Source organism: Periophthalmus magnuspinnatus, chromosome 21 (genome assembly GCF_009829125.3).
Source record: "Periophthalmus magnuspinnatus isolate fPerMag1 chromosome 21, fPerMag1.2.pri, whole genome shotgun sequence".
NCBI lineage: Eukaryota > Metazoa > Chordata > Actinopteri > Gobiiformes > Gobiidae > Periophthalmus > Periophthalmus magnuspinnatus.
In genome coordinates this window covers 29,680,028-29,706,199 of record NC_047146.1, presented here as the reverse complement: position 1 = coordinate 29,706,199, position 26,172 = coordinate 29,680,028, and the positions used below count along the sequence as shown (strand labels likewise).

Below are 26,172 nucleotides of genomic sequence, written 5' to 3'. Positions count from 1 at the left end.
ACGCATCGAATAAATGACTGGGAAAATCCCCGCAGCACTCATTCGTCACCTTCAAGGGACAACAGAGGCAGATTACCGTAATGATGGTAAAATATTTAGACAGCCCCGTGCCTCCGCTTTGAGATGCCATTTGTATTTACATGAGAGCACGACTGGTTGCGGAGTTACGCTGCTGGAAAATCCGCAACCGGGCTCTATCAGCGACGATAGGATCCGATGCTATAGGGTTAATAATTAGAAAAAGATAACATCAATTGCACTTTAAATGTATTTACCGAGTACTTGTCTTCAGCCCAATCCAACCAGTGCTTCCTCTTGGCCTCATTCTTTGAGCTCCTCCAGCGGTTTTTAATGGCAAACTGGAACAGAAACAAACATTGAATCATGTTTTAAACTAAAAACACCAAATATTAATGCTATAATCTTCTATACTGACTCCGATGCAGTTGCAGACTTCCAGCAGCACGTTTCCCTGTGGGGGGTTTCTCTTGTACATCCCACTGCCCCCAATGAACACCACTGCAAGCAAGATATATTAAAGGTCCTATATTATACAAAATTGACTCTTTCTCTGTTTGCTATGTCATAATTTTGTTAACTCACTAAAAACATACCTGGTGTTGTTTTTAGTTTAGTAGAGATTGGCAAGTCAAGGGCTGAAATTATTCTAGTGAAGGTGTATGGAGTTTAAAAACATAATGGAGCACTTCCTGTATTAACACATGACATCATGAGGTGGAACAGAGTGTTTTCTGTTTTAGAGAACTCAGCCTAAATATGCAGGGCTTGTGTGTTAAACATGTGTGAATGGAACAAAACACAACTCCTGGTCTGTTGTTGATGAGGAAACAACATTAAAACAGATCAAAACATTTATTTAAAAGGTGCATTATGGAACTTTTCTGATGACCGCCGTCAACTTGTCTACTTGTCTCCATAATTATGATTTTGCTTTGGCTAGGATGTCCCACAGTATGACTTAAATTGCTCTGCCCTATCTGTATGATTGCGTCCATCTTTTTTCAAATCAATGAACTCATAACAAATATATGACAAAAGTAAACCTGTTATCGATCACATGTGAGCAGAAAACACTGCCACTTGGAACACTGGTTTGTGTAGATTATTGACATTAAATTAGCGTATATCCTAATGACCACCTTATAAACAATCTAACTTTATGCTGGACAAATATGATCCAAAAATATAGCAGACCATAACATTTTGACAGTTTAATACTAGTTTTATTTCAAATCCTGCATACATGCTGCCATTAGGCCAGTTAATACGCAGAAATAATGTGTCCTACCACAACTATGCAGATGACACTCAGATCTATATCTCACTGGCAGCAGGTGAATATGAACCAGTGGATTCACTCTGCCACTGCATCCAACGCAGTCCAACGCATCCAATGCAAAAAAAAACTTTCTCCAGCTAAAATCAGGCAAGACTGAAGTCATAGTCCTTGGCCCACAGAAACAAAGAGCAGCAGTCACCTCCAGTCTCTCTCTCTAAAACCTTCAAATCAGGCTAGAAATCTAGGGGTAATAATGGACTCAGACTAACATCAATAACATCTGCAGTTTTTTACCATCTAAAACCATTGCAAAAAATCTAAGGTAAACTGTCAAAACCAGACTTAGAGAGGCTTATCCATGCATTTGTCTCCAGTAGGTTAGACTACTGTAACGGCCTGTTCACTGGCCTCTCCAAATGAGCATTAAGACAGCTACAGTATATCCAAAACGCTGCAGATTGGGTCCTGACAAGAACTAGGAAGTACTTCACACATGTGTCCTGTGCTCAGGTCTGTGCACTGGCTCCTGTGGCTCCTGTGGCTCCTGTGGCTCAGAGAATAGACTTTAAAGCAGCTCTGCTTGTGAACAAGCCTCTCCATGGCCTGGCACACAACTCCAACATGTTAGTGCCTTAATGTTAATTTTATAATTATTTGTGATTATTTATGTTTTAATTTGTTGTATTGTTATTTTAATGTCTTTCTTATTCTGTAAAGCACTTTTAATTACTCTGTGTACAAACTGTGCTATACAAATAAACTTGCCTTGCCTACATTAAAGAACTTTAGAAACTCAAAATGGAAGTTAGATATTGACTACTATTACTTGGTGCCATTAACCAACCCATTGTAGCATTCTGGTGTAAGGAAGCCCACCCAATTTCTTCTGGTTGTTTACTTTCTGAACACAAGGACTATTGTAGGCCGTAACCCACACCAAAATGAGCAAAACAACAGCAGTCTCAACTCACTAGAGCCAGTCTCCAAAACAGACCAGTAACTAACGAATAGAACCTTCACATTAACCAGCATAGCAACCCAGTGTCGCAATCAAAAGCAGTTGCACTACAAAAACACATTAACAGTTATGTAAATCTTGTAGCACTACCTTTATGATTGAGGTCATCATTCTCAAATCTGTGAATGCATCATAACAAATATATCTTTGTCAAATCTGTGAACTCAACATAACAAATATATGACAGTAGTAAACCTGTTATGAAGACTGTCTGCAGATAAGAGAATCCTGGTTTGTTTTCAATGGTTCTGAGTCAGATGAGCATTGACCCTTTATGACCAAGAGACTAATACAACAGACTGTCACCGCAAGTGAGGAGTGGCTTTCATCAAGAGACCAGTCCAAACATACAGCACAGAGCAGAGGTTCATGGGTAATGCATGTTCAATCACAAAGTATGAACGCCTAGGACATACTGCACAATGCTCCACCAGTGATTCCCCCAAATAACAAAGACTAAACAGGAACTAAACCAGGTCTGAACCAGCAGAAAAGCAGGACAAAAAAACACAACTACAACAAAATTAAGAGGAACAACAAAGCTTTACTGAACTCAATATTACTTCCATTAAACTCCACTGTATAATCACAGACTGTATAAAGAAGTGGACTAAGTAAGTGTGACGTCACCCACAGCGTTTGGCTCCAGACAGGGGGCCTTTAGCCACGCTGTAAAACAAAAATGCTGTCAAAGCTGGGAGCGACTTTTTGGGAAATGAAGGGGCCTGATTTGTCTGCCATTAATGTTCATATCTGGATTTACAGACAGAAAAATAAAAAATCCATGATCATGTAGAGAGTTGATGGAGCCGGAAGTGCGCCCATGCTCACTTCCTATTTGGAACACAGAGGCGGGTTAACTATATTTAATTATATTTACAGTCGATGAGTATAACGCAGGGGTAAAGCACAGTTTAATTTCCAGGTATCCTGTTTTAAAAAGTGATGGCTCAAGATTAAAACATTTTTGCATTCACATAAAAAAGCCACTATGCATACTTTTCTGTGTTTAACTTTTGCATTTGCTTGTCTCCATGGAAAAGTTATCACTATGCCTGGATTATTTCACAGTATGGCAGTAAACAAGCAGGTGATGCCACCAGGCTAAGGTACACATCAGATCTTTGGAAAGGTGACCCTGTTCACAGCAAAAAGAAAGCAAGGCAAGTTTATTAAAACACAATTTCTAAGGCAATAAAAATGCCTGCACTTGAATAGACGCAAGAGAGATAAGTGAGATACCGTATTGTGGGACATTCCAGCCAAACCAATATCTCCATGAAGACAAGCAGAAAATTTAGAAGTTACATAGTGCACCTTTAAAGAACTTTTTTTTCTTCTGGTATTTAGTAATAAAGGTAAAGTAGATCATTCATTTACATTTGGTAGTATTGTAGAGCAATAATGATTTAAAATGACAGCAAAAGAAACAATTCCATTTGTTCAAGAAATGACCCACACAGGTGATGAATGCAGAACAAAACAGAATTACTGAAACATGCATGAATCAATCAAAATACAACACAGATTTGTTAATAATGAGGGAAAACAATTTTAACAAGGTTAAAAGCTCATTAAAATTGATTTGGCATAATTTGTCCCTTTTAACAAACGTTGTGTGCAATCACATTTATCAAAGGAAGTCAGAGGATCAGTGCTGTGGTGTGTAGAAAACAGAGACAATAAACAATAATGTTGAAACTGATTAACCCCCCAAAAATATTCAACATTTACAATCTTGTTAAAAAAAAAAACCTTAAGGTGAAATTAAACACTTTAGCAGTTAGTAGAGTTGTCAGAAGTATCGAAAATCAGATACTAATTGATGCCTACTTGCCAACTTCTATCGAAACTAAACAGTAATTTGAATGGGTATGGATACTAAAAAATTATCTAGTATCTACTATTATCTAGTACTAGTAAGAAAGGACTACTACTATTTAATGTTGAAAATTACATTCTATTGTCTAAATAAAAAATGTATTTTATTATCATTGTGGTCAGAATCAGTATTGATTACTAAGTCTATTCCTTAGTATTGAAATTTAGTTTGAAATTTGAATATCGTGACAACACTAGCAGTTTGTATCTGTAAGTCATAGAAGTTATTTATTCAGCCTTCTTCATCTTAAAACTTATCAAATCTTAAAAAGTTCCCAACTAGTACAAAGAAAAGGTAATTATAATGACAGGCTTAGTTAGGATAATTAATAAACACTGACCCAAAGCCACGACCATGAGAGCAGCAGGGACCCCAAAGGCCAGAGCATAACAGTCACCGCCAAAGCACTGCACATCACCTGGAACAGGTCGAGCGAACGATGGGTTAGAAGACAGTTATTACACTATTAAATAATACATCAAAATGCATATGACAGGTTAAACTACTAATTTCTCTAAAACATAATTAACATCATTATATTTAAGATTCTACAAAAAATCTTACCTAGTCTTTTCTAGTTCTGTAATTTTACTTCCTGGATGGACATGGCAACAGAAATGATATATGTAGAGGTAATTCCTTAACTGTTACCTACAACCATATTGTAAACTGTGTAAATAATGGCCAAAACTGATCTAATTTACACAACAGTAACGACTAAAAATACTTAAAACACCTTTATTTCGATTAATGATCTTTAAATTGTCAGAAAAGTGTTCCTTGCTTGTAAATCCTCTTTGGATTTTGGATGGAATTTCCGTGTTGATGATTCTTGTACTTTTCTTCTCAGCTTTGTTCCCACATACTGACACTTAATTGATGTAAAACTATAATACATTTTTTGCACATGTACTATATGCACTTTAAGATTATTCAAGATTAAAGATCAGTTTACTTCTGAGTATGGGGGTGATGATGGTGGACAGGAGGCTTCCGGCATTTATTGACATGTAGAACACAGAGAAGAACTTCTGCCTCTCACTCACCTGAAAGACAGATATATTTATACTGTTAATTTAGCTTTGTTTTAGCTTTGAAATTTTACCTCTTTAATATCAGGTTATCCCTATTTCATGGCTTGGCTCTTCTGTCAATAACTCTATAATTAGTCCAGGAAATGATCAAACACTCAAATCGCACATTGGACCATTGTATTCCTTTTTTTACACCTGCAAGTTTGTTTTAAAATAGGATCATTTTCAAAGTGGGGAAAGTCTTGATTTCATCTTTGAATTAAATCTAAATAAATTATGGTTATAGTTTAAATGAATGTCTCATGAAGGAATGTCTCACATGCTCCTCGTCGAACTGGTCTCCTCCGAAGGCTGCAACACACGGTTTGATCCCTCCGGTCCCAAATGCAATCAGAATGAGTCCAATCATGGACAGAGCTCTGCACACACACACACACACACACACACACACACACACACACACCAACATACACAGTTAGTTAAAATGCATATTACAGGTTGGGATTTTATTAGGCTGTTGCTGGGTTGCAGATGACATCACATTCTGTAAATCAATAATATTTAAAGAAGACATATTGTTCTTTTGTCTGCTATATGGTTATAATAAGGGTTGCAACAAGTTAATTGATTATTTGCAACTAATTGACTATTGAAATAGTTGTCAACTATTTCAGTCAGATCACAATATTCATCTATAATGATTAATAAAACGCTGACTTCCACATTAAAAAACCCAATGGCCAATGGGAGCTGACGTCTCTGTAAATGTCATCACAATAAAGAGCTGCACAACTGTTAGCACCTCCGATGGATAGCCGCAGACCAAACTAGCTGATTTTGTTTCATTTAAACCAAAATGACTATACAACGCTGCCGAATCCTACTCGTATCACTGATTTAAAAAAAATTAAATTGGAGAACAAAGTAAGTACGGAGCAGTGGGCGTATATCGGTGGCGGCTAAAACGGAGGTCATGAATACAAGAGTATAAAGACGCCTCAAACATGCATGAATCACACTAAATACAACAGGTTAAATGAGAAGGGGAAACAACTATAACAAGCAAGTCAATTTTGCATAATAAGTCTGCTTTAAACCTGTCTTCCAACTATATTTTAAACTATAGGGAGTCTACAATGTTTTAATGTCACGTGAACAAGTCCTATTAAAACCCATAGTTGATGCCCTGTTCTATTTGCTTGTATTTTGAGGGTATGTTTATAAACAGGTTACTCACATGTGCATGTTGGTGTCTCCTACAGTGGGAATGGCTCCAACTGACTTGACCACGTGACCAATGACATAAACAATTGACAGATAGATGATAGTTCTGTGGGAGAAAACCAAAATTACACACTGTAACAAAAAATCTATTCATTAAATACACCAGTGTGGTGCTGTACTGTGTAGAGTGGAGAGTGAATCATGAACCACTAAATACTTCAAATCATATGTATCACATTTTGTTGTTATGGGAGAAAAACTCTTTGGATACAATAAGTTCACAGAATTCAAAGAAGCCAGCTGGAATTAGACAATAGCTGTAGTAGTAACAGTAACAAGTAGTAATAGCAGAAACAGTATTTGTAGAGGTACAAGTTGTAGTTGTACTAATAGTAGTAGCAGCAGCAGCAGTAGCTGTAGTAGTGATGTCTCAGGGGTGTGCAGACTTTTCTGAGCACAAACTTCCTGAAAATAAAATAAAAGTGAGATTGTGGTGTTGTGGACTCTATGTTCAAACTGAACAAGTACATAGGTCTGTCATAAAGTCCAGCTTCTTTCAGTTGAGGCTCCTTTTTAAAGTAAAACCCTTAGATTGTCTGAAAACTCAAGAAAAAAAAGAATGGATTCTGTGATTAAAATGAGCATGCACGGTCCTGTTTAGGTGTTTGATTTTCAACAAAAAGATGAGAGTGACTACAAACTGCTAATGCTAGCTAGCTTGCCACTTTAATGTTATGTGACATGGACTTGTTTAAAAAAATAGCAAATCAGCACACCTGTTGTAGTTCCAACTAAGTCAGCTCTGGTCAGATTGTGTTAAAAAAAAAACAGCTCAGATTTCAGTCTAACAAAGCCTCAGACAAAGTATGCCTCGAGTTAGCATCACACCCCCAGGGAATGTTGATGACATCAGCTGCAAAGTATCAATACTTCACCCAGAGACCTGAGGTCAGCTGACCAGCTCCTGCTGCTGTGCCCAAAGCCAGGCTCAAGACCAGACAGAGGTGACAGAAACTTTTTTGTGGCAACGCTCGGCTGTGGAACTCTCTCCCTCCGCCTGTCAGATCCCATCTCTTCTCCCTGGTATTGAATATTAGCTAGACAGGATATCTTGGGGTTTTACTGTACTTTTCCTATATATAATGTTATCTACGTATTTGTTTTTGTTGACTTTTATCTGAAGCACTTTGGTTAGCTGAAGTTGTTTTAAATATGCTATATAAATAAACTTGAGTTGAATTGAAGTAGTATAGGTAGTAGCAGTAGTAGAAGTATTAGTAGTAGTGGTAGTAGTATCTCACTTGAACTTGCCAAGCCATGAGTCTGCGATGATGGCTCCCAGGATGGGGGTGAAGTAGCAGAGGCTGCTGAAGGCATGGTATATAGCTGTGGACAGGTCCTTGTCCCAGTGTAAGTATGACAGGAAGTACAGCGTCAACACGGCTAGTGGACAAATGTGAAGGAGATATGTTTTAAAACAACAAATAAAAATAAAAGTTATGAATGTAACTACTGTTCTATGAATCTGGCATGAGTACCACATGGTGCTGTTAAAAATACTGAAGTATTCCTAGCACACAAACAAAAGTAATCAGCTTTATGTAAAATGTGACATAAACATGTGACATCCTTATTTTAGTGGTTCTCAATTAACATGTGAACATGATACATTTGTTGCCTCAGTCGATAAACAGTGTGACTTACTTCTCCTTAAGTTTCAGTTTAGGTTCAATTCTGGTGATGGTTAATGTGTCTTTAATGTGAAACTGAGGTCAGTTCAATTTATTTGATCATTTATTCACCTTATGATTATTACATTTGAGTTTAATTGGAAAACACAGAATGTAAAAAAGAAATACATTTAAAAAATAATGTTAGTTTAAAGAGTATAATTTCAAATGGATTTTTCACCTTTATCTCTGGTAAAATAATACATTTAGAGATATCAATTTGATTATTTTGTTAAGTACTGACAACACTAAGGGGTGGGTGATATACAGTTGTCACTCACTATAACATGTTTTTTTGGTGCAACTTTGCATGCTTTTTTACAGCGTATGAACGTGCATTGTGTTCTGCATCGTGATTGGCTAAGGGACTGCAGACCATTGTCCATCAGTCTCCTCCGTGCCGTGTCTCCTGTACAGTACAGAATGTGTTCAGCCAAATTACATAATCATTTACATGATCGACACTACAGCGGAGCAGCGCCAGGATGAAGAGGCACGATCAGAGGAACTGAGAAATACGTGTGAGTCACTACTAATTCATAAAACAAGAGAGAAGTGTGAGAAAATGTTAATGCTTGTCTGAGATAAGTGTATAAAGTGTGAGGTGAGGAGTTTTACAGCTGCAAAACATATATAATAATCGTAAAAAAAATAAAGCTGACTACATCGCAGATTTCACCTACTGTGGGTTATAAACGAGGGACCACTGTACCACACTTCACTCTATCTCACTCACTCAGAGTGTGACAGAGGCTGACCACTGGGAGGAGTGGGTGGGATAAAATGATTATTTGAAAAAAGGGTCCCACTTTATTATAGCTATTAATAATTTTAATCAGCCTTAACAGAGCACGAACAAAGACTTAATCCATAAGGAGCAAATAGAGCAAATGAGTATTATGAATGATTCAGGCTTAGTAACTGCCTAATAAGGGGTTAGAGTAGACTTTATTGTAGCATAGGACAGGAAATAAAGAATCCAAATGAGGTCATATAACACAAGCTGACCTTATCAAATAAAAAAAATAAAAAAATCAAACCTTATCTTATCAAACAAATCTCCATATGGCTTATGATTCCCTATCATGACTGTCATCCCTTGAAGAACCATTTTAACAAGCTGCACTGGTCACACATTTACACACAATGCCTCTCTTCATGGCCATTTCACACATAAAGGACTTGTAACTGCGTCTAATTGGACCTCATAGGGCATGTGAGGGTGACATACCTTTCATGCCATAGTAGGAGAAGCGCTCGCAAAACTCATTCACCACAATAAAACAGATACTGGTTGGGTAGTTGGTTCCACATAGTTTCTGCAACAACAAAAAAAAAAGTTTAAATAAATTAAAATAAAACACTTAAACATAACAAGTGAAGATATAGCAATATATATTACATAGAGGTAATGATATGTTTTATTTTATTTTAACCAATGAAAATTTTGACTAAGTTAACATCAAACCAGGCTGAATATGAAATAGAAGCAAGCACTATATATGGTCTGGACTAGGAATAAACAAGGACTAAAACAGCTCTAAACCAGGTTTAAACTTGGACTAAACCGGGACTAAATCAAGACTTAACTTGTACTAAATAAGACTCTAAAGCAGGTCTAAACTAAGACAAAATTGGAACCAGAATAAGCAATTGTATATGGTTTGAAATATGAACTAGGAATAAACAAGGACTAAAGCAGCTCTAAATCAGGTCTAAACTTAGACCAAACAAGGACTCTAAAACGTGGCTAAGTTACACCTAAACTAAGACTAAATTGGAACCAGACTAAGCAAGGGTTATTTATGGTCCGAAGCCTGAATTAGGAATAAACAAAGACTAAAGCAGCTCTAAAGCAAGTTTAAACTTGGACTAAACAAAGGTTTAAAACAGGGCTTTTAGTCTAAAAATTAATTGTTCTGATGTAGATTAATTTTGGTTGTGTTGTAGTCCTGGTTTAGTCTAGGTGTAGTCCCGGTTTAGTCCTGGTTTAGTCCCAGTTCAGTCAAAATTTTTATATGATTTTTTTATTTGATAACTCAATGGCTGTCATATAACGAATTATCCAAAAATATCCCACACAAAGCTAAACCAGGTCTGATCTAGTCCTTAATAGACCACTATCTAGGACCGCTAATTAGGACTGTTGCCATAGCAATTAACAATTCAAAACAAAATATTGTATCACAGGAAAAAGTCCACCAAAATGTTGCATATAACAGCTGAAACCCAGGAATAGATAGTGGTAGAAGTAAAAGGCTAATCCAAATTGTTACTTGAATGGTCATAATGATTTAACTGCATAGTCAGTTTGTGTTTAACCATATTATACATTTTAGAATATTTTTGGGGGGATAATTTTACTTTAGGGTTATTGTGTCAGTGACATAAATTAGTTTCAATATTATCATTTATCATCTATATTTTCTTCAGCAGGCCTACTTAAAGGCTGCAATTATTTAGGTAATATCCCAATACATGGGCTCTTACACTGCATAAAACCTGCAAATCCTGTACACCTTTACAGATGTGTTTTGAAATGCATTCTTGTATTAGTATAGCTTTAGCACCATGGTTTAAACAAGGACATGAATATTGATTATAAAATATAACTTCTTCTAAAAATCTTGTATAGTGCTGTGATAGATCTTGTTGTGATCTTTCTGACCCATATTTAAAGATGCTGTTGTGGAATTGTCCCTAATAGTGTCGCCTCGTTCTCAGCTAACAAATGAAAATACATACAGTGTATTTATACCATCAAGACAATCATACCCGTTTAGTCTAGTCCAAGTGGCTGGAGGCCGTTGGACGCACAAACAAGAGATACACCCGTGCATAACAACAGATGGTAATATGGAGGTTAGGTCAAAGAGATCCATAACAATACAAGTAAAGATTTAGGGTAAAGAAAGCCATAACAACGCAATATGCAATTTTTCTGGTTTGTAGTCTGCCACCTCCTTGCCTCCATGGAGCATAATTGCTTTGCCAGGAATGTTCCACAGGATTGCGTAAAGGTATTTGTAAGCAAGCTTGCCTCTCCACCAATCTTACATGTAACTTAGCCTGGTTGGCGTCACCTGTGTGTCTCCATGGAGATAGTTAGGTTCAATGCCGTACTGTAGAATATTCTGACAAAACGATAACATCTCCATGGAGACATGCAGGTGGCAGCAGTGGTGGATGAAGTACTCAGTTTTGTACAGATGCAGAGGTAAAAAGATAAAGTAAAAGTATCACCTGTTTAAAAATTTAAGTGTAAAAGGTAAAAGTATTTCACACAAATGTTGTTCATTTGTTAAAGTGTTAAATGTAGTCATATTAATTTTAAAATTACACATATTTTGGTCAACAGCAGCAATATCAATACATTTCTTATTTTTTTTATGAATTTTATGTATTCATTTTTGTTTGAACTCGAAAACTTTATTCAGGATGTTTCCACAAACATGGTAAAAAATAATCCCTCGAAACATTTAAAAAGTACTTTTTACTTTTCAGTCCAGTTCAAAAATGTAGTGCAGTAGAAAGTACAGATTGCTCTCAAATGTTGTGAAGTAAAAGTAAAAAGTATCCAGTGTAAAATGTACTTAAGTTAAGTACAGATACCTAACAATTCTACTTAAGTAGAGTACTTTACTACTTACACTTTGTTACATAGTGCATCTTTAATTAGACTATTAAGCTGGATATAATTTCTTTATTTGCGTTGTTATGTTTCATGAATTAGTCATATCCCAAATCAGTCATGCTGTATAGAATACAATGCAATGACAGGATAGACTTACTGTGTTGACATTGGATGTCTTAAAGGAACAGTGCGAACAGTATGTTTGGACACATTCAGTTCACAAAAAAACAAAACAAACAACAAAAAAAACAAAACAGTCTAAACTCTGCATGGCGTGTTTGAACTAAAACATGGTGCAGGGTCAAAACTATAGCTAGATGTAGGTATAAATTTAGGCCACAATACTAATTTTACTTTATGTAAATTGTATCTTTGATATTGGCAGCAAATAGGGGGGGAAAATGTAAGTATGTTTAAAAGTAGAAAAAGTAGTAACATAGTCCTACCAAGCAATTTGCCTGAATAAAGTCCTAGGTCTAGACTAGGGGACCATATTGGCAGTACTGTAGTAACTCTATCCAGACTTGGACTTGGCTCCGGAGGAAAGATGCGCTTGTTGCATCAGCTAAAGCCTGACCACGGCGAATACTCACAAACCCAATCTTTAGAACAGACTGCACCAGAACCTATGGCACGGCTTTAGCGCATACAGGGACTACTTCTCTTTTGCGCTTTTGCAGACAGAAAAGTTAAAAGTATCGCAAGAAGTAGACTTAAAGCTCTTCGGGAGTGCAAAGAGCGTCGATCAAACTTGCAAAACCTGTCATCACCAAACTTATTTTTAGCCAAAAGCGTGTATTTACTAAAGGTATTATTTACCCCTGGCATGTTGCTCGCCGTCCAGTGCAGTCGTCCTCTCTTCGCTGCTGAATACGTGTATCCAATGTTTTTCTCTCAACAAGTCCAGCCCACAACCGACCGAAACGTGCAACTTCGATCCGCTTTTTACGAGCTAAGTTGATGTTTTACTCCGAAAGTATGCACGATAGCACTTTTATGGAGGGTTGTTTTGGTGAAGTTATCCAATGGCGACAGTAGAGTCCCGTTATTCGAGCGCAGTGAAGTGGCCTCCTGTTGTACAAAAGCAGCGCTGTTGTTGGAGCAGAGGCTCTGAGGTGGGACAAGCCTCAGTCTGAACAGATGTGCGCCAGAAATAAAAAGAACACATGTACTGTTCAAGGAAGTCAAATGATTGTGATGCTGACTAAATACATTTGCCGTAAGTTAAGTTATTGTCACTGTTTTATCATAAGGAGGTTACCACATTTCCACATTAAGCCGCTTCATGGTTCATTTGAGGTCACCACCATTTTGCATGATGTGAATAAAAAAAGCTAAAAATCTAAATAAAGTTCGAAAAGTCAATAAGACGTAGATCTACTTAGTGAATATTTGCATAACAGGCTAGAGCTTTTAAGCCTTAAAAGATGGCATTGGCAAATAAAAGGCAAACTCAATTTAAAGGCCCACTACGTAAACTGCCCAAACTGTGGCCCAGGGAACAAATGCGGCCCTCAGACCAATTTTTCTTGGCCCTCAAGGTTCCAGGTGAATTGGACCATATTACTTTAAACAGTACTTTTTACTGTACATTTCTGAAAATGTACTTTAACAAGCCCATATCAAATATTGAATGTGCCCCACGGAGGATATAAGCATGAACAAAGGTTTAGTGTTTCAGTCTAACTTGTAATAATAAAGCAGATTTGAAGTATTCACTGTACTGGCGACCCTCAATCAGCCCTCAGCTTTGTCTGTGTTTTATATGTGGCCCTTAATGAGAAAAGTTTGGACACCCCTGATGTAACTTGTAGAATTTGCTGCATCTGGTTGTCTCCATGGATGCTTTGTATGGAATGTCCCACAGTGTGGCATTAATCTTGCATTTATTCAAGTATACGTGTTTTACTGCTAAAAATACCAAGGAACACGTCAATGCTTACTGTGCACTGGCACCCCTCTCCACAGAAATTACCTGTAACTTGGTGGCTTTTGAGTTGCTTGCCTCCATTGAGAGTTTAATATCATACTGTGGAACATTCCAGGAAAAGCAATGAAGCCATGACGTCATAGAGGCAAGGTGGCAATGATTAAGCACAAAGTTACATGTGATTGTTGCTGTCAGGCTTATAAATAAACCATATTACTTCACCATTAAGTTTATTTCATCAGATTTTAATCCCAATCTGAGGGTGAATCACCGTCTTGCCTCACTGTAAGGGTGCGTTTACACTTGCACAAAAAACACAAAAACAATTTAACTAAACCTGTAACAAAACCTGGATTATACCAGGATCAAACCCAGACTACATCAAGACTCACCTGGACAGAAGACCCGAAAATGATTGAAATGATTTCATCCCTAGACCAGGTGTGGTGGACATCCTGTTTCTATAGGCTACAGCTGCTCTTCCTGAAGATGGGTCAGATCTTGATCTGGGTCAGATCTTGTGAAAGATCCCAACTCCGGGTTGCATCTAATGATTATGTTACTAATCGATTAATCTTTCATTTAATCGATTATTTGTTTAGAATAATCCCTGTGAATACAAGAGTTTTAGTAGATCTGACCCAGATGAAGCTTGACACCATGCCGATGTATATATTTATAGACAAAATAGGTTTTCTTTGAAAAACCCAAAATTTGCATTCTGTGTCAATGCAATGTAATTCCTACATGTCCGAATCATCAAACCTCTTCTCTTAACATATTCCATGTTCTGGAGTCTAATGAAACCTGTATGTATTTATACATTTTAGGTGGTGAAAATACAGGAATACAGGAAATGAATCACTAGAGGTCACAGACACTTATGATGGATGGATCTGATGGGAGTTCAAATAACTGCAGTTTTCTGTCCACTAGAGGGAGCCAGTTGTCTATCTAGTGCTCTTGTCAAAATAGGTGTTCTTTTATTTTTATTTGTCAAGTCATAACTCTTTTTGTTTAGTTTTAGGCCCTTATTCACATCATGGTTTTTAGGTAACAGTTATGCAATTACCTCTGCTGCCCATGTCCAATGTAGTAAAATGATAACTTTTGCCAAAAATATAAAACGAGAAAAGACTAGGCATGATTTGTAGTAAAATCTTAAATATAATAATGTTAACTATGCTTACATATTCTTGAATAACTTTCTGAATAGATTGTACTTTTGGAACTAGTTTGATCCTACCACACCTTTAACTTACATTGGAAGTAAAGGCATCTTGAATTACTTTGTGTAACAGTGTAACAGTGCAAACTGTGCCATTTGAGTGTTCATCATTGATCCAAATTACTCCACAGTTAAAATAAAAATCTTACATAGAGTTCTGGTTCCTAAATCTGGTGCTGTACTACTAATACTATAGATGTGTTAGTGGTATGTCTGAGATTAAGTAAAATTCTAATTACTGGATGTTTTTACATTGTAGTTTTTATGGGCTGATGTCCCTTTCTGTCAACTATAAACTGTTTGCATGAGAAATATTCAAAATGAAAATCTACAAATGTTGAATCTAATCATTTATTTTAGTGGCATTGTCCATTATCTGGCTATATTGAAATATATCTCAAACTGAAAATATAATCTGTGAAATGCATATAAAGCAACTGATTACTTAAAGTAGTTAGCAAAGTAGGACATTTCATTCAAACAAAATATATCAATCTAAAAAAATAAAAATGTAAAAAAATCACAATTACATTTTTTGTGTGCATATTACTTAAAATGACAGTAAAACAATTTGATAAACTAACAGTAAGGCTTTATGGTTAGGTGACAGTTTGGTTAGTGCTTATTAAAACTAGTTTGGATGATTTAGGTCATTTAAAGCTATTTCAAAAATACTTTATTATTTACATAATAATTTATTACATAAAATGGTGAATCATATTGGTTTGAAAAGTGAATTGAACAGGCTTACATAGCAAACTGTTTGGACGTGGTGTAGGCACGGAGGTGGGTAGTACTTCTTTTAAAGAAATTATATTTATCAGAATACTTTTACTCCACTTTAGTAATATTTTTATTGAAGTAACAGTGAGTAAAAGCTTTGGTTACTCTTCCCACTGTAAGTCTACAGGTGACAGTAAGACAGTTGACAGTATGAAATGATTTGAAGATTTGTGTTTCTTACACTGCTACTTCAAATTTAGTGAAAGATTGCCACCTTTTTTCAAATGAGATGTGATTGCTTTGCCTGGAATGTCCCACAGTGGGGCATTAGAGTTACTGTATTTATTTTGCTTTGATTCAGTTACAGATGTTTTTGTTTGTTAAGCAAAAAGTTCCATAGTACACCTTTACGTCCTCATAGATGTAATCAGTGGAGTGAGTGGAAACAATATCTTGTGTCTATCTGATGTGGCTATTTGCTGCTCCTAGTGTCCGGTCTATGAACTGCAGACTGATGTCTTTTTCAGGGCAGAGCAGGGTTCTGGTGATGGGCTTCACCTCTGAGCCAACAGGGTCTGGTCTGAGCTCAAATCGCTGGATCAACTTCAGCATGGAACACAAAAGAAGAGAGATTTCAAATCAACAGGTGTAGGCCTATATACGGTAGTTCAAGATGAGTTGCTGTGTCTACATCTAATTATAAAACGTATTATCATCCAATTATTAGAAAGAAAACTTGAGGAATAACTTTGGAACCACTGCAAATTTACTAGACAATAAAAATCAGGTTAATATTATATTGTTTTACTATGATCTGTTTTGTTGTTTTGTTTCTCCCCTTGTGTAAAGTGTTATACCCACCCTGGTGAGCAGCAGGTGCATCTCCAGCTCAGCGACCCGTCTCCCCAGACACCCCCTGGTCCCAAACCCAAACGGGATTGATCCAAACGGGTGCATCTGGGACTTCTGCTCTGAGCCGCGGAGCCATCGCTGGGGCTGGAAGGAACGAGGGCTGGGGAAGACGCGCTCATCATGGGAGGCAGCGAAGTGACACAGGTGGAACAGTGTCTGAAAAACACAGGACACTATAATAAACAGATGATAAGACAGGTACATAAAAGGTACACTATGTAACTTTTCTGGTGTCAGATCACAATTCATGTTTTCTTTTATATTTTTTATCTTTTATACAGATTTTAAGAGGTACCTAAAGCTATCTGCTGTTTCTGAAAGTTTGCGTTTCACTGTGACTGGTTAAATCCACTCACACATGGGGGAGGCTGACCAATAGGAGGAGTGGGTGGGAAAAAAACCCCCAAAAAAACAGGGACTCCCAAACTGATGAATTTACCAAAATAGCAGATTGGCACAGGGATGAGATCATGATTTGATTTTTATCACCATACTGCCCAAGCCCAGTTATAATCTATGGCAACTATGGATCATGGTGTTGTGAATATTAATCTAAAAAGATTTGGTAAAGAAAAAGATCCCTGGACGTGCCCAATATGAGCCGATTCCCGCCCGCCCCTTTATGGTACTCTGTATCTCTGTAAACATCACTGGAATTCACCTATATGTGTAAAGAAATCAGAACTGACTTCCCTGCTTTCTTGATCTGGCAATTTAATGGGTAAAATATTGGGAATCTGCAGGGAAGGCCTTGAGCTGCTTATACAATATCTGAATCTGAAGTGGGGCAAAACACATTTTGTTCAAATATATGGAAAAAATCAGGTACAGGACCTTTAATTGCTAATAACTTTAAGCCCAGATTTTGCAAAGACTTACATTTTTTGGGAACAGATAATCTCCGACAATGATTTCTTTGTCCATTGAGATACGGGCATTACTGGGGATGCTGGGATACATCCTAGAACACAGAGTACTCACAGTAACTACAGTGTAGCAGTGCACTCTGTTCCAGGCAATAGTAAACAGTTAAGATTTGTCGACCTGGCTTATTGTTGCTTTCACATGCGAGACACAACAGAAAGGGTGGGAACCGAACTGATATCCCACATTGTGGAGTTCCTAGGCAACAACAATCACATTCTGGTGTGCACAGGTGTGCCTATTTATAGGCTAGTCAGTCTAGTTCCGAATTTCTCAAACTTGCCACAAAAGCTCCTAACTCCTTAAGTCAAAACTGGATGTGTGTCACTATCTGCCATGGTAAGGACTGTCTGAATAGTCTGCTGAGTTAAGGAGTTAGGAAAAGGCTCCTGTATGCTTCTTTTCATAGCTCCTTTAGTACAGGAACCTCAGTGGCTTCCTAAGAAGTGGTAAGGAGCTATGAGGCATCCCACAATACAGTGCATATTTCCCCAGGGGTTTCCAAACACAGCTGATCTCGTCACGAAGACTTTGTAATGTATTAAAAGTTGTATTCCCTTATACATTATATAAATCAACTGGATAAAGCAAACTTTATATAAGAATGAAAATAAATGGTTTTACGGTTATCACAGCTTTATGCGCTTTATTTGTAGATACATAATTACATGGGAAGATCTGCGCACATTGTTTACGTTTTTAGAAACAAAACTTAAAGACACATGGCTAATTTGCATCAACTCAGCTGACAGAGCCCCCTGTGCTGCTCTATGCTCCACTGTAGACAGACTAAAGGACAGGATTTGGTGGAATATTTGTTGTGATAGTGAGTCTGGAGAATATTCAACTGTCCTGTGCATGGCCGAATATCAACATATTGGAGGTGATTTATGTTTAAACTTTTCAGAGTCAGAGATTATAGTCTGTGGAGATTTTTGCAGTGCAAACACTGAAGTCATTTAAGTACACTGCCATGTTGAAATATTCATTAGTCAGTGCAGTAGAGGAGAATGAGGAGCGCTTATTGTAGTTTTGTGGGTGTTGCAGTTTTTTATTAAACATCTGTAGTGTCCCGTGACTGCTCTATTGTTTCTGCTGCTGGTTAGGACAGTCTGATTCTCCAAGCGCAGCTGAAGCGCCTTCTCTTCTTTGCCTTTTATTCTTATGGTTGACCCCGTGACATACCTCCAAATGTAAAGGAGGCTAGGAACTAGGGCCTAGGAGCTATGATCTAAACAATTCGGAACGAGCCCTCACTGTGGGTGATGTGCACAAGTATTGGGCTCCATTAAACTCTGTTATGATGTTCACATACAAACACAACTTTTTGTTTTCTATGTTTCTTCACAAACTGTCACTTAACTGCTGCAAAACCATACTAAATATTTACCACAAGTACTATTCCACCAAACCAAGTAATAATTAGAAAAATATAGTAAGAATGCACTTTAAATGTGTACAGCTCTCACCGTAGTGTCTCCTTGACGACGGCCTTCATAAAGGGCATCTGAGCCGTGTCGTCAATGGTGGGTGTTCGGCCTCCAGGGCAAATGTGGCTCACCTCCTGATACAGCTGCTTCTGGATCTCTGGCTCTCGGGCCAAATGGTACAGGGTCCAGCACATAGTGTTGGACGTCTGACACAGAGAAGATGCCATAAAGTCAACTAAAAGCAATGTACGTCAAAAGGGTTGTTAAAAGTATGAAAAATCAAATTTAGTAACCAATACTAAAACTATTATTGAAACTAGCTGCTCATTTGTGCAGGTATCAATATTTAAAAAGTTACATGCACAGGACAGAAATGAACCTTTTCTGATTAGCTTCAGAATGATCTTGAGCTGTATCAGAACAAGTATAAGACACATAGACTAGTATACACCCATGGACCACTATGAAACCTACCTGAACAGCTGAGGGATTACACAGTTGTAAGACCACATGGTAATATAAAAGAAAGTACTACAACTTAATGGCTAAAATCACTACTGTGAGATTGACAGGCAGATCGGTGCAGCATCTGTCGGTGTGTCGGTCCGTTGTGGTAAAGAAGGAGCTGAGTCCAAAGGCAAAGCTTTCGATTTACCGGTCAATCTACGTTCCTACCCTCACCTATGGTCATGAGCTCTGGGTAATGATCAAAAGGACAAGATCGTGGATACAAGCAGCCAAAACGGGTTTCCTCTGTAGGGTGGACGAGCGCATCCTTAGGGATAGGGTGAGGAGCTCGGAGTAGAGACAGCTGAGGTGGCTTGGGCATCTGCTCAGGATGCCTCCTGGATGCTTCTCTAGGGAGGTTTTCCAGGCATGTCCCACTGGGAGGAGGCCCCGGGGAAGACCCACAACACGCTGGAGGGACTATGTCTCTCGGCTGGCCTGGGAAAGCCTTGGGGTCCCACCGGAGGAGCTGGAGGACGTGTCTGGGGTGAGGGGAGTCTGAGAGTCCAAGCTTAGACCGTTGCCCTCATGAACCTGCTCTGGATAAGCTTAAGAAAATGGATGGATGGGTGGATGCCTGTGGGAGGTAGGGCTTTACTTTGGCAAGGAGCCTCAACAGAACGAAGCTAGACTTTATGACAGAGCTAATGTGCTTATCGAGTTTGAACATGGAATCCACAGTCAGCCAAGGATTCCTCACCGCAGGGCGACAATAAGTGGACAGACAATCACACTGTCACACCTGAGTAGTGTAGTAGTGTAGTGGGTAAGATTGGCCAAAAACCACAATCTCGTTTTATTTTGATTTAAGTTCAGGAAGTTTGTGCTCAGGAAAGTCTGCACATCTCTGAGACAGTTCTATAGACCTGTGACTGTGGTCTGGCTGTCATTGGCAGTCACAGGCAGAATGTCATCGGCAAAGCAATGAAATGCTACATTGTGCTTTCTAAAAACATCACACGGTGGAAGCATGTACAGAGCAAAAAGGGCTGGAGCTAAAGTAGAACCTTGGGGCACACCGTACTCTAAGTGACACACAGAAGACAAGTACTGTCCTAGGCTCTCAGAAAACTCCTGACTTACAGATAGGACTGAAACCAACAGAGTGCAGTACCCTTAATGCCCACATGTGTCTCCAGGCAGGACAGGAGGATGCTGTGATCCACTGTGTCTAAGGCAGCTGATACATCTAAATGATAAAGAACTGCGGAATCAACAGTTAAAAGTACGTCATTAAAAACTTTTAAAAGAGCGGTTTCAGTACTGTACTGGGATTTAAAACCAGATTGGAATTGTTGAATTTTGTTCAGATTAAAGTAAGCCTGTAGGTCATATACAACCTTTTCTAAAACCTTTGACAAAGCCAAATTTGAAATGGGCCTTAAGTTAGAAAGAATATTTTTTACAACATGTTTCAGGGCACTGGGAAAACAACCAGATATCAGAGAAAGCTTCACAACATTAGCAATATAGGGCCCAATAGAATCAAAAACATTCTTGAACTAACAAACTTGTCTAAAGAACTTTTTTTTTTTTTTTTATTTCCATCATGATATCGTAATCAGTATTGAGTGTATTCTTTAGTATCAAAATTGAGTTTGAAATTTTTGTATTGTGATAACACTAGAGAAAGCACCATAGTGTCAACTAAAAGCAATTAACATTTTCCTTTTCATATTTAATTTCAATGGGATTCTGATTTCTTATTCACTTAGCCTATTACCACATTAATAAAGGTTTATCCAATAATCGTTATAAGTAAATGCAAAATACGGGCTTAGATATTGTTTATAATCTGTTTTACCAAATAATACAATATATTCTCAATTTGAAATTCACATATAAGCCTACAGTAAAGCAAAGGCACAATCAAAATATGAAATAATCTACTAATAAGATATTACTTAACTTAAAAGTTAAAACTAAACTTAAAAGTTAAAACTAAACTTAAAAGAAACATTTTAACCCAAATTATCCAGATTAGGCCTATATGCAATATGACAAATATTGATGTTTGAGCTCTGTATTTGTGTAGTTGTCATGAGCCCAGTCTGCCCTTGTGTTTCTGTGCTGTCTTTCCCCCTCCTTTCTGTGTCTGTGCCCAGAGCTGGGTGGAGACTCTGGCACCACCTCTGCACACCTGCACCGCATCAGTAATCAAGCTGCACCTGGGGAGGACAAAGTGGGTCAGTTCCACACACTCAGCGTCAGATTGTCATATCCACAGTGGTACAACTCTGCTAGGCTTAGTCCCATGTTCTTGCATTTGTTACTTGTTCTAAACTGGATATTTTTTGCTCCTCGTCAGATCCCACTCCCTGGACCCACTCAGCTCCTCAGCCTCACCAGCCACCTGAACGCCCACTGCCGACCCAGCCCTCAACTACCTGCTCCGCTAATCACCTTGCACTAGTGATGGTGAGATGAAGCCCCATGAAGATTGATACTTTCAGTCAACTGTGCCGGCACATGTACCGACACTTCATAAGGATTCATTTACTCTATGGCGTCATGAAGAGGTCAATAAAATGTACTGCAATCTAGTTTCCACCTCAGTGCCATTAATTGAACAAATATACTACAAAACCAGTGATATCACAGTGAAACACATTATTAGAAATAGGAATGCACTTGTGTTACTTGTAGTAGTGCTTCTAATTAAATAAAGAGAATTAAACCCCAATATTTTACATTGTTTTTTATTCAAAAAAGTAGCTTCTCTAAAGAAGAAGGACTAAGGCAGTTCCGCTTTTTTGTGAGGATTTCTCCTGTTTTAGAAAAAATCCTCTCACAGGGCACAGATGAAGCTGGAGTGCAAAAGGTACATGGTGGCCAGTGTGAATAAATGTGGAAATTAATTTCTGTCTGCCGGTGTTTGGCTCTGCCCGGTATTTCTGTACTTCAATTGTTGCATTTACTGTCGGTGATGTGGGAGTTTTACTTTGCTGAATGGACGCATCTACTGGATGCAAAAATATCAGTTTGCATGAATTTGAAGTGTGGCATTTTGCAGAAAGTCTGTGCAAAATAAAATATGCAAAACATGTATACTGTAGTCATATACTGTGTGTGTGTATATATATGTATATATATATATATATATACACACACTGTGTGTGTGCAGAAAATAGCCGCTCACAGGGCACAGATGAGGCAGGCGTACACAAGACTGCCACTGCTAACTTATATAAATACACAAACATATACATGGGCTCTGGATACACATTTTTGTCTGTCTCTCCCAGTATTGAACGGTCCTCCAGCCTTGCTGTATCTGTGTCCATCATGTAGCGTTGGACCTCAATATTTGCGTCTGCTGTCAAGTTTTATGTTTGTGTCTGCCTGACACTGTCATCCAGGCGACACCACATGTTACCTACACTACAGGTTGTCACTCGCGGCAAAATCAGAACCACTTTCTGAATCAGTCACATGGTACAGCCGGGCAGCGAGACTTCGGACGTCATCATTTTCAGCTCCTCCCCTAAATGAAGCAAGCCTCGATACACGCATTGCGGAAACGTCCCCTCCCCTACTCGGCACACGCTTCGAAGTCTCGATCACTACCTTGCACATATTACATTGAAAATAAACTCTGTTAAATATCAAAAAGTCGTAGGAACATTTAATTTGCTACCAGGCCTACTAATACTACTACTTGGAGAGTTGACAGGGGGATACAAAGGAGTCTGTTGTCCCAGGCCCCAGAGCAGTGAGAGCACAGAATTGGAACCTCTGCCTATACATTTATAATAGAGAAAGGCCCATATGAGCCTTCCTGCCCTGGCCCTAGGGATGTCACCAGACCTACAGCTATACCGGAGCACTGGCCCCTTTTGTTTGTACCGACTTTTTCTTAAAACTCTGATGTAATGCACCTCTGTCAATCACATTTCCCATTAGGGAATTCTGCACAAATCAGATGTCATTTATTATGGTGGATTTCAGATGAATACATGCATTTAGCAACCTTAATAAGAATTATCTCCCAGGAAATGCTTTTATCTATTTTATTGTTAGAAAACTGTAGGATACTCTTATTAAACTTAACATGCGTTTTCCACGAGCTACTGATCATTTGTGTCCAACTCCTGTATCAGTGGTAATAGACCCCCAGCCCTCTGCTGCCCCCCTGCTCTCCAGCACACTTAACGCACTGAGTGCCCCTGTCTGTCACAGCCTCACACCGGGCTGTGGACAGACCCTCCAGAGTCTTGACAAAACTAAAGCCTTAAACATTTGTTAGGACACCTGGCTTCACATTTTATGTTGCTTTTAATCCAACTGAAATATAGTGAGAATCACCAATCATTGAATCCACACAGCTATTCTATCTTAATCGTTTATGCATCGAATATGAGGTGGATTTTCAAAAACTAAAAAAGGGACTAAAACCTCGGACACCTCGTTCCAAATTATTATGCAAAATTGTGTTTACGGTAAATTTTTTTGTTTTCCAGTGAAACTCATGGACTGTATTGTGTCTCAGGGCTCTTTGGGTCTATGAAATAAAAATCACACACCTGTGCCAATTAGTTTGGTAAGTCCAATTATTTTAATTACTTAAGAACGTTCCACATTATTAAGCACAATGAGGAAGGTTTGTGCCAGACAAATACATTGAAGCAGCCATCAAAATGCCATTACAGAGCAGCAGACAGGTATTTGAAGCTGCTGATGCCTCGAGTCCTGTGAAACATTAAGGAGTAGGAGCCTCCAGAGGCTTGGAGTTATGCATAAACCTACTATTTGGCCACCCTTAACCAATGTTCACAAGCAGAAACGGCTCCAGTGGGCTCAGAAATACATTAAGACTAATTTTCAAACAGACAGGCAGAGTCATGTTTTGGGTCGGAATCATGGAGAGAGAGCTGGTTGACCTTTAGGGTCCCTGAAGGTGTGAAAATGACCTCTGTAAAGTACGTGGAGTTTCTGACTGACCATGTTCTTCCATGGTACAAAAAGACAAACTGTGTTTTCTGTAGCAAAATCATCTTTATGCATGACAATACACCATCTCATGCTGCAAAGAATAGCTCTGCATCATTGGCTGCTACGGGCATAAAAGAAGAAAAACTCATGGTTTGGCTCCATCCTCGCCTGATCTCAACCCTATTGAAATGTTTGGAGAATCCTCATGCAAAAGACCTATGAGTGCAGGAGGCAGTTCACATCCAAACAGCAGCTCTGGGAAGCTATTCTGACAACCGGCAAAGAAATTTAAGCAGAAACTCTCCACAAATTCAATGGATATAAGAATTATGAAGCTCCTATCAAAGAAGGGATCCTATGTTAAAATGTAACTTAACCTGTTAAGTTGTTTTGATTGAAATAGCTTTTGATTTCAGTAATATGCTAATGCTTCTAATTGAAAAATATAGAAATGAGCATTTTCTGTTCTTTAGAACAATAACATGGTTTGAAGCTCTTGTGCATAATAATTTGGCACAGTGCATTTTAAGTTTTTATTTTTGAAAAAATACTGTTATCATTGGGAGGTTTGTTCCATAACATTCGAATTGTGCTGTAAAAGTTGATGGAACGCAGCGCAGTGCTGCTCAGGCCACAGACTCGTATACAATGTTATAGGCAAACACTGGAAACAGTGCAAAAGCTTCCAGGAGTGTGAGACTAGAATCCTGGATCAGGGACGTCAATGAAGGCTTCTCTTAGCCTTCATTATTCGCATGTTTGAATCACTGTTGACACAAACTTTTCTTTTGTAGAAGAATTAATTTTTATTAAATCTGAGTGCTATTGCATTTGAGCCGGTCAAATTACACGGTGCAGATGCTGCCTCTGGAGCCTGTTCCATATGCACTCACACACTTGAACAAGCCCAAGCTTTTAGTCCATTTTTTCATTTTTTAAAAGTCCACTTCATATTGGTGTAGTTTGATGCATAAACAATTAAGATAGAATATCTGTGTGGATTCAATAGTGCCAAGTATACCGCGGTAAAGTTTCTAACTAGATTTTAGTTGCATTAAAAGCAACATAAAATGTGAGGTCAGGTGTCCTAAAAGAAGTTTGAGCCTTTAGTTTTGTCAGACTCTGGAGTGACTCAGGAGATGCTCAGTGTGCTGAGTGTACTGGAGAGAAGGTCGGAGCACAGGGAGGCACCAGAGGGCTTCTTGCTGTCCACTACCACTGGCACAGGAGTTCGACACAAATGATTAGCAGCTTGTGTAAGACGCATGTTAAATTTAATAAGGGTATCTATAGTTGTACTAATCATATAATAGGTAAAAGCCTCTTGGGAGATAATTCTCAGTTAGGATGACACATGCATTTATTCACTGAAAATCCACCACATTACAGGAAATTACATCTGTTTTGTGCAGAATTTCATAAAAGGGGACCCCCAGTCCCCCCAGCTTGAAAGAGATGCACTGCATCAGACTTTTGAGAAAAATGTAGGTAAACATGAAAGGGACCGGTGCCCCAGTATAGCTGCAGGTCCAGTGACATCCCTGGTCTGGATCATGTTTTATGCTGCGTCAGATGAGTCCAGGTGAGGAACCTGACTATATGGTCTGTGCACAATCAGACTTTGATCTGTGACTTGTTTTTTCATGCTGGAGCATCACTTTTATAGTCACAATGGGTGTTTTTCAATTCCCAGGACCCTTCCACCATGGACTACTCTGTAGCACTCCTCTGGAGTGGGCTCCGCCTCCCTAGAAGCAAGTGTCC

The 26,172-nt window shown here is 38.4% G+C and overlaps 2 protein-coding genes across 2 annotated transcripts in view; both read right to left on the bottom strand.

Moving 5' to 3' along the window:
* The window catches only part of slc15a2 (solute carrier family 15 member 2), a 31,034-nt gene extending 18,147 nt beyond the window's left edge, over positions 1-12,887 (bottom strand). The window contains exons 1-9 of the mRNA XM_033987456.2: positions 12,642-12,887; positions 9,420-9,507; positions 7,760-7,901; positions 6,472-6,564; positions 5,554-5,653; positions 5,156-5,246; positions 4,541-4,618; positions 437-519; positions 276-359 (exon numbers count right to left, since the gene is read on the bottom strand). Coding sequence (XP_033843347.1) covers positions 276-359; positions 437-519; positions 4,541-4,618; positions 5,156-5,246; positions 5,554-5,653; positions 6,472-6,564; positions 7,760-7,901; positions 9,420-9,507; positions 12,642-12,650 — 768 coding nt within the window. The 5' untranslated portion in view covers positions 12,651-12,887. The remainder of the gene's footprint in view (positions 1-275; positions 360-436; positions 520-4,540; positions 4,619-5,155; positions 5,247-5,553; positions 5,654-6,471; positions 6,565-7,759; positions 7,902-9,419; positions 9,508-12,641) is intronic.
* Positions 12,888-15,319: 2,432 nt separating this feature from the next.
* LOC117389813 (sterol 26-hydroxylase, mitochondrial) overlaps positions 15,320-26,172 on the bottom strand; it is a 32,353-nt gene continuing 21,500 nt past the window's right edge. Inside the window, exons 6-9 of the mRNA XM_033987535.2 lie at positions 19,009-19,175; positions 17,495-17,576; positions 16,565-16,771; positions 15,320-16,306 (exon numbers count right to left, since the gene is read on the bottom strand). Coding sequence (XP_033843426.2) covers positions 16,163-16,306; positions 16,565-16,771; positions 17,495-17,576; positions 19,009-19,175 — 600 coding nt within the window. The 3' untranslated portion in view covers positions 15,320-16,162. The remainder of the gene's footprint in view (positions 16,307-16,564; positions 16,772-17,494; positions 17,577-19,008; positions 19,176-26,172) is intronic.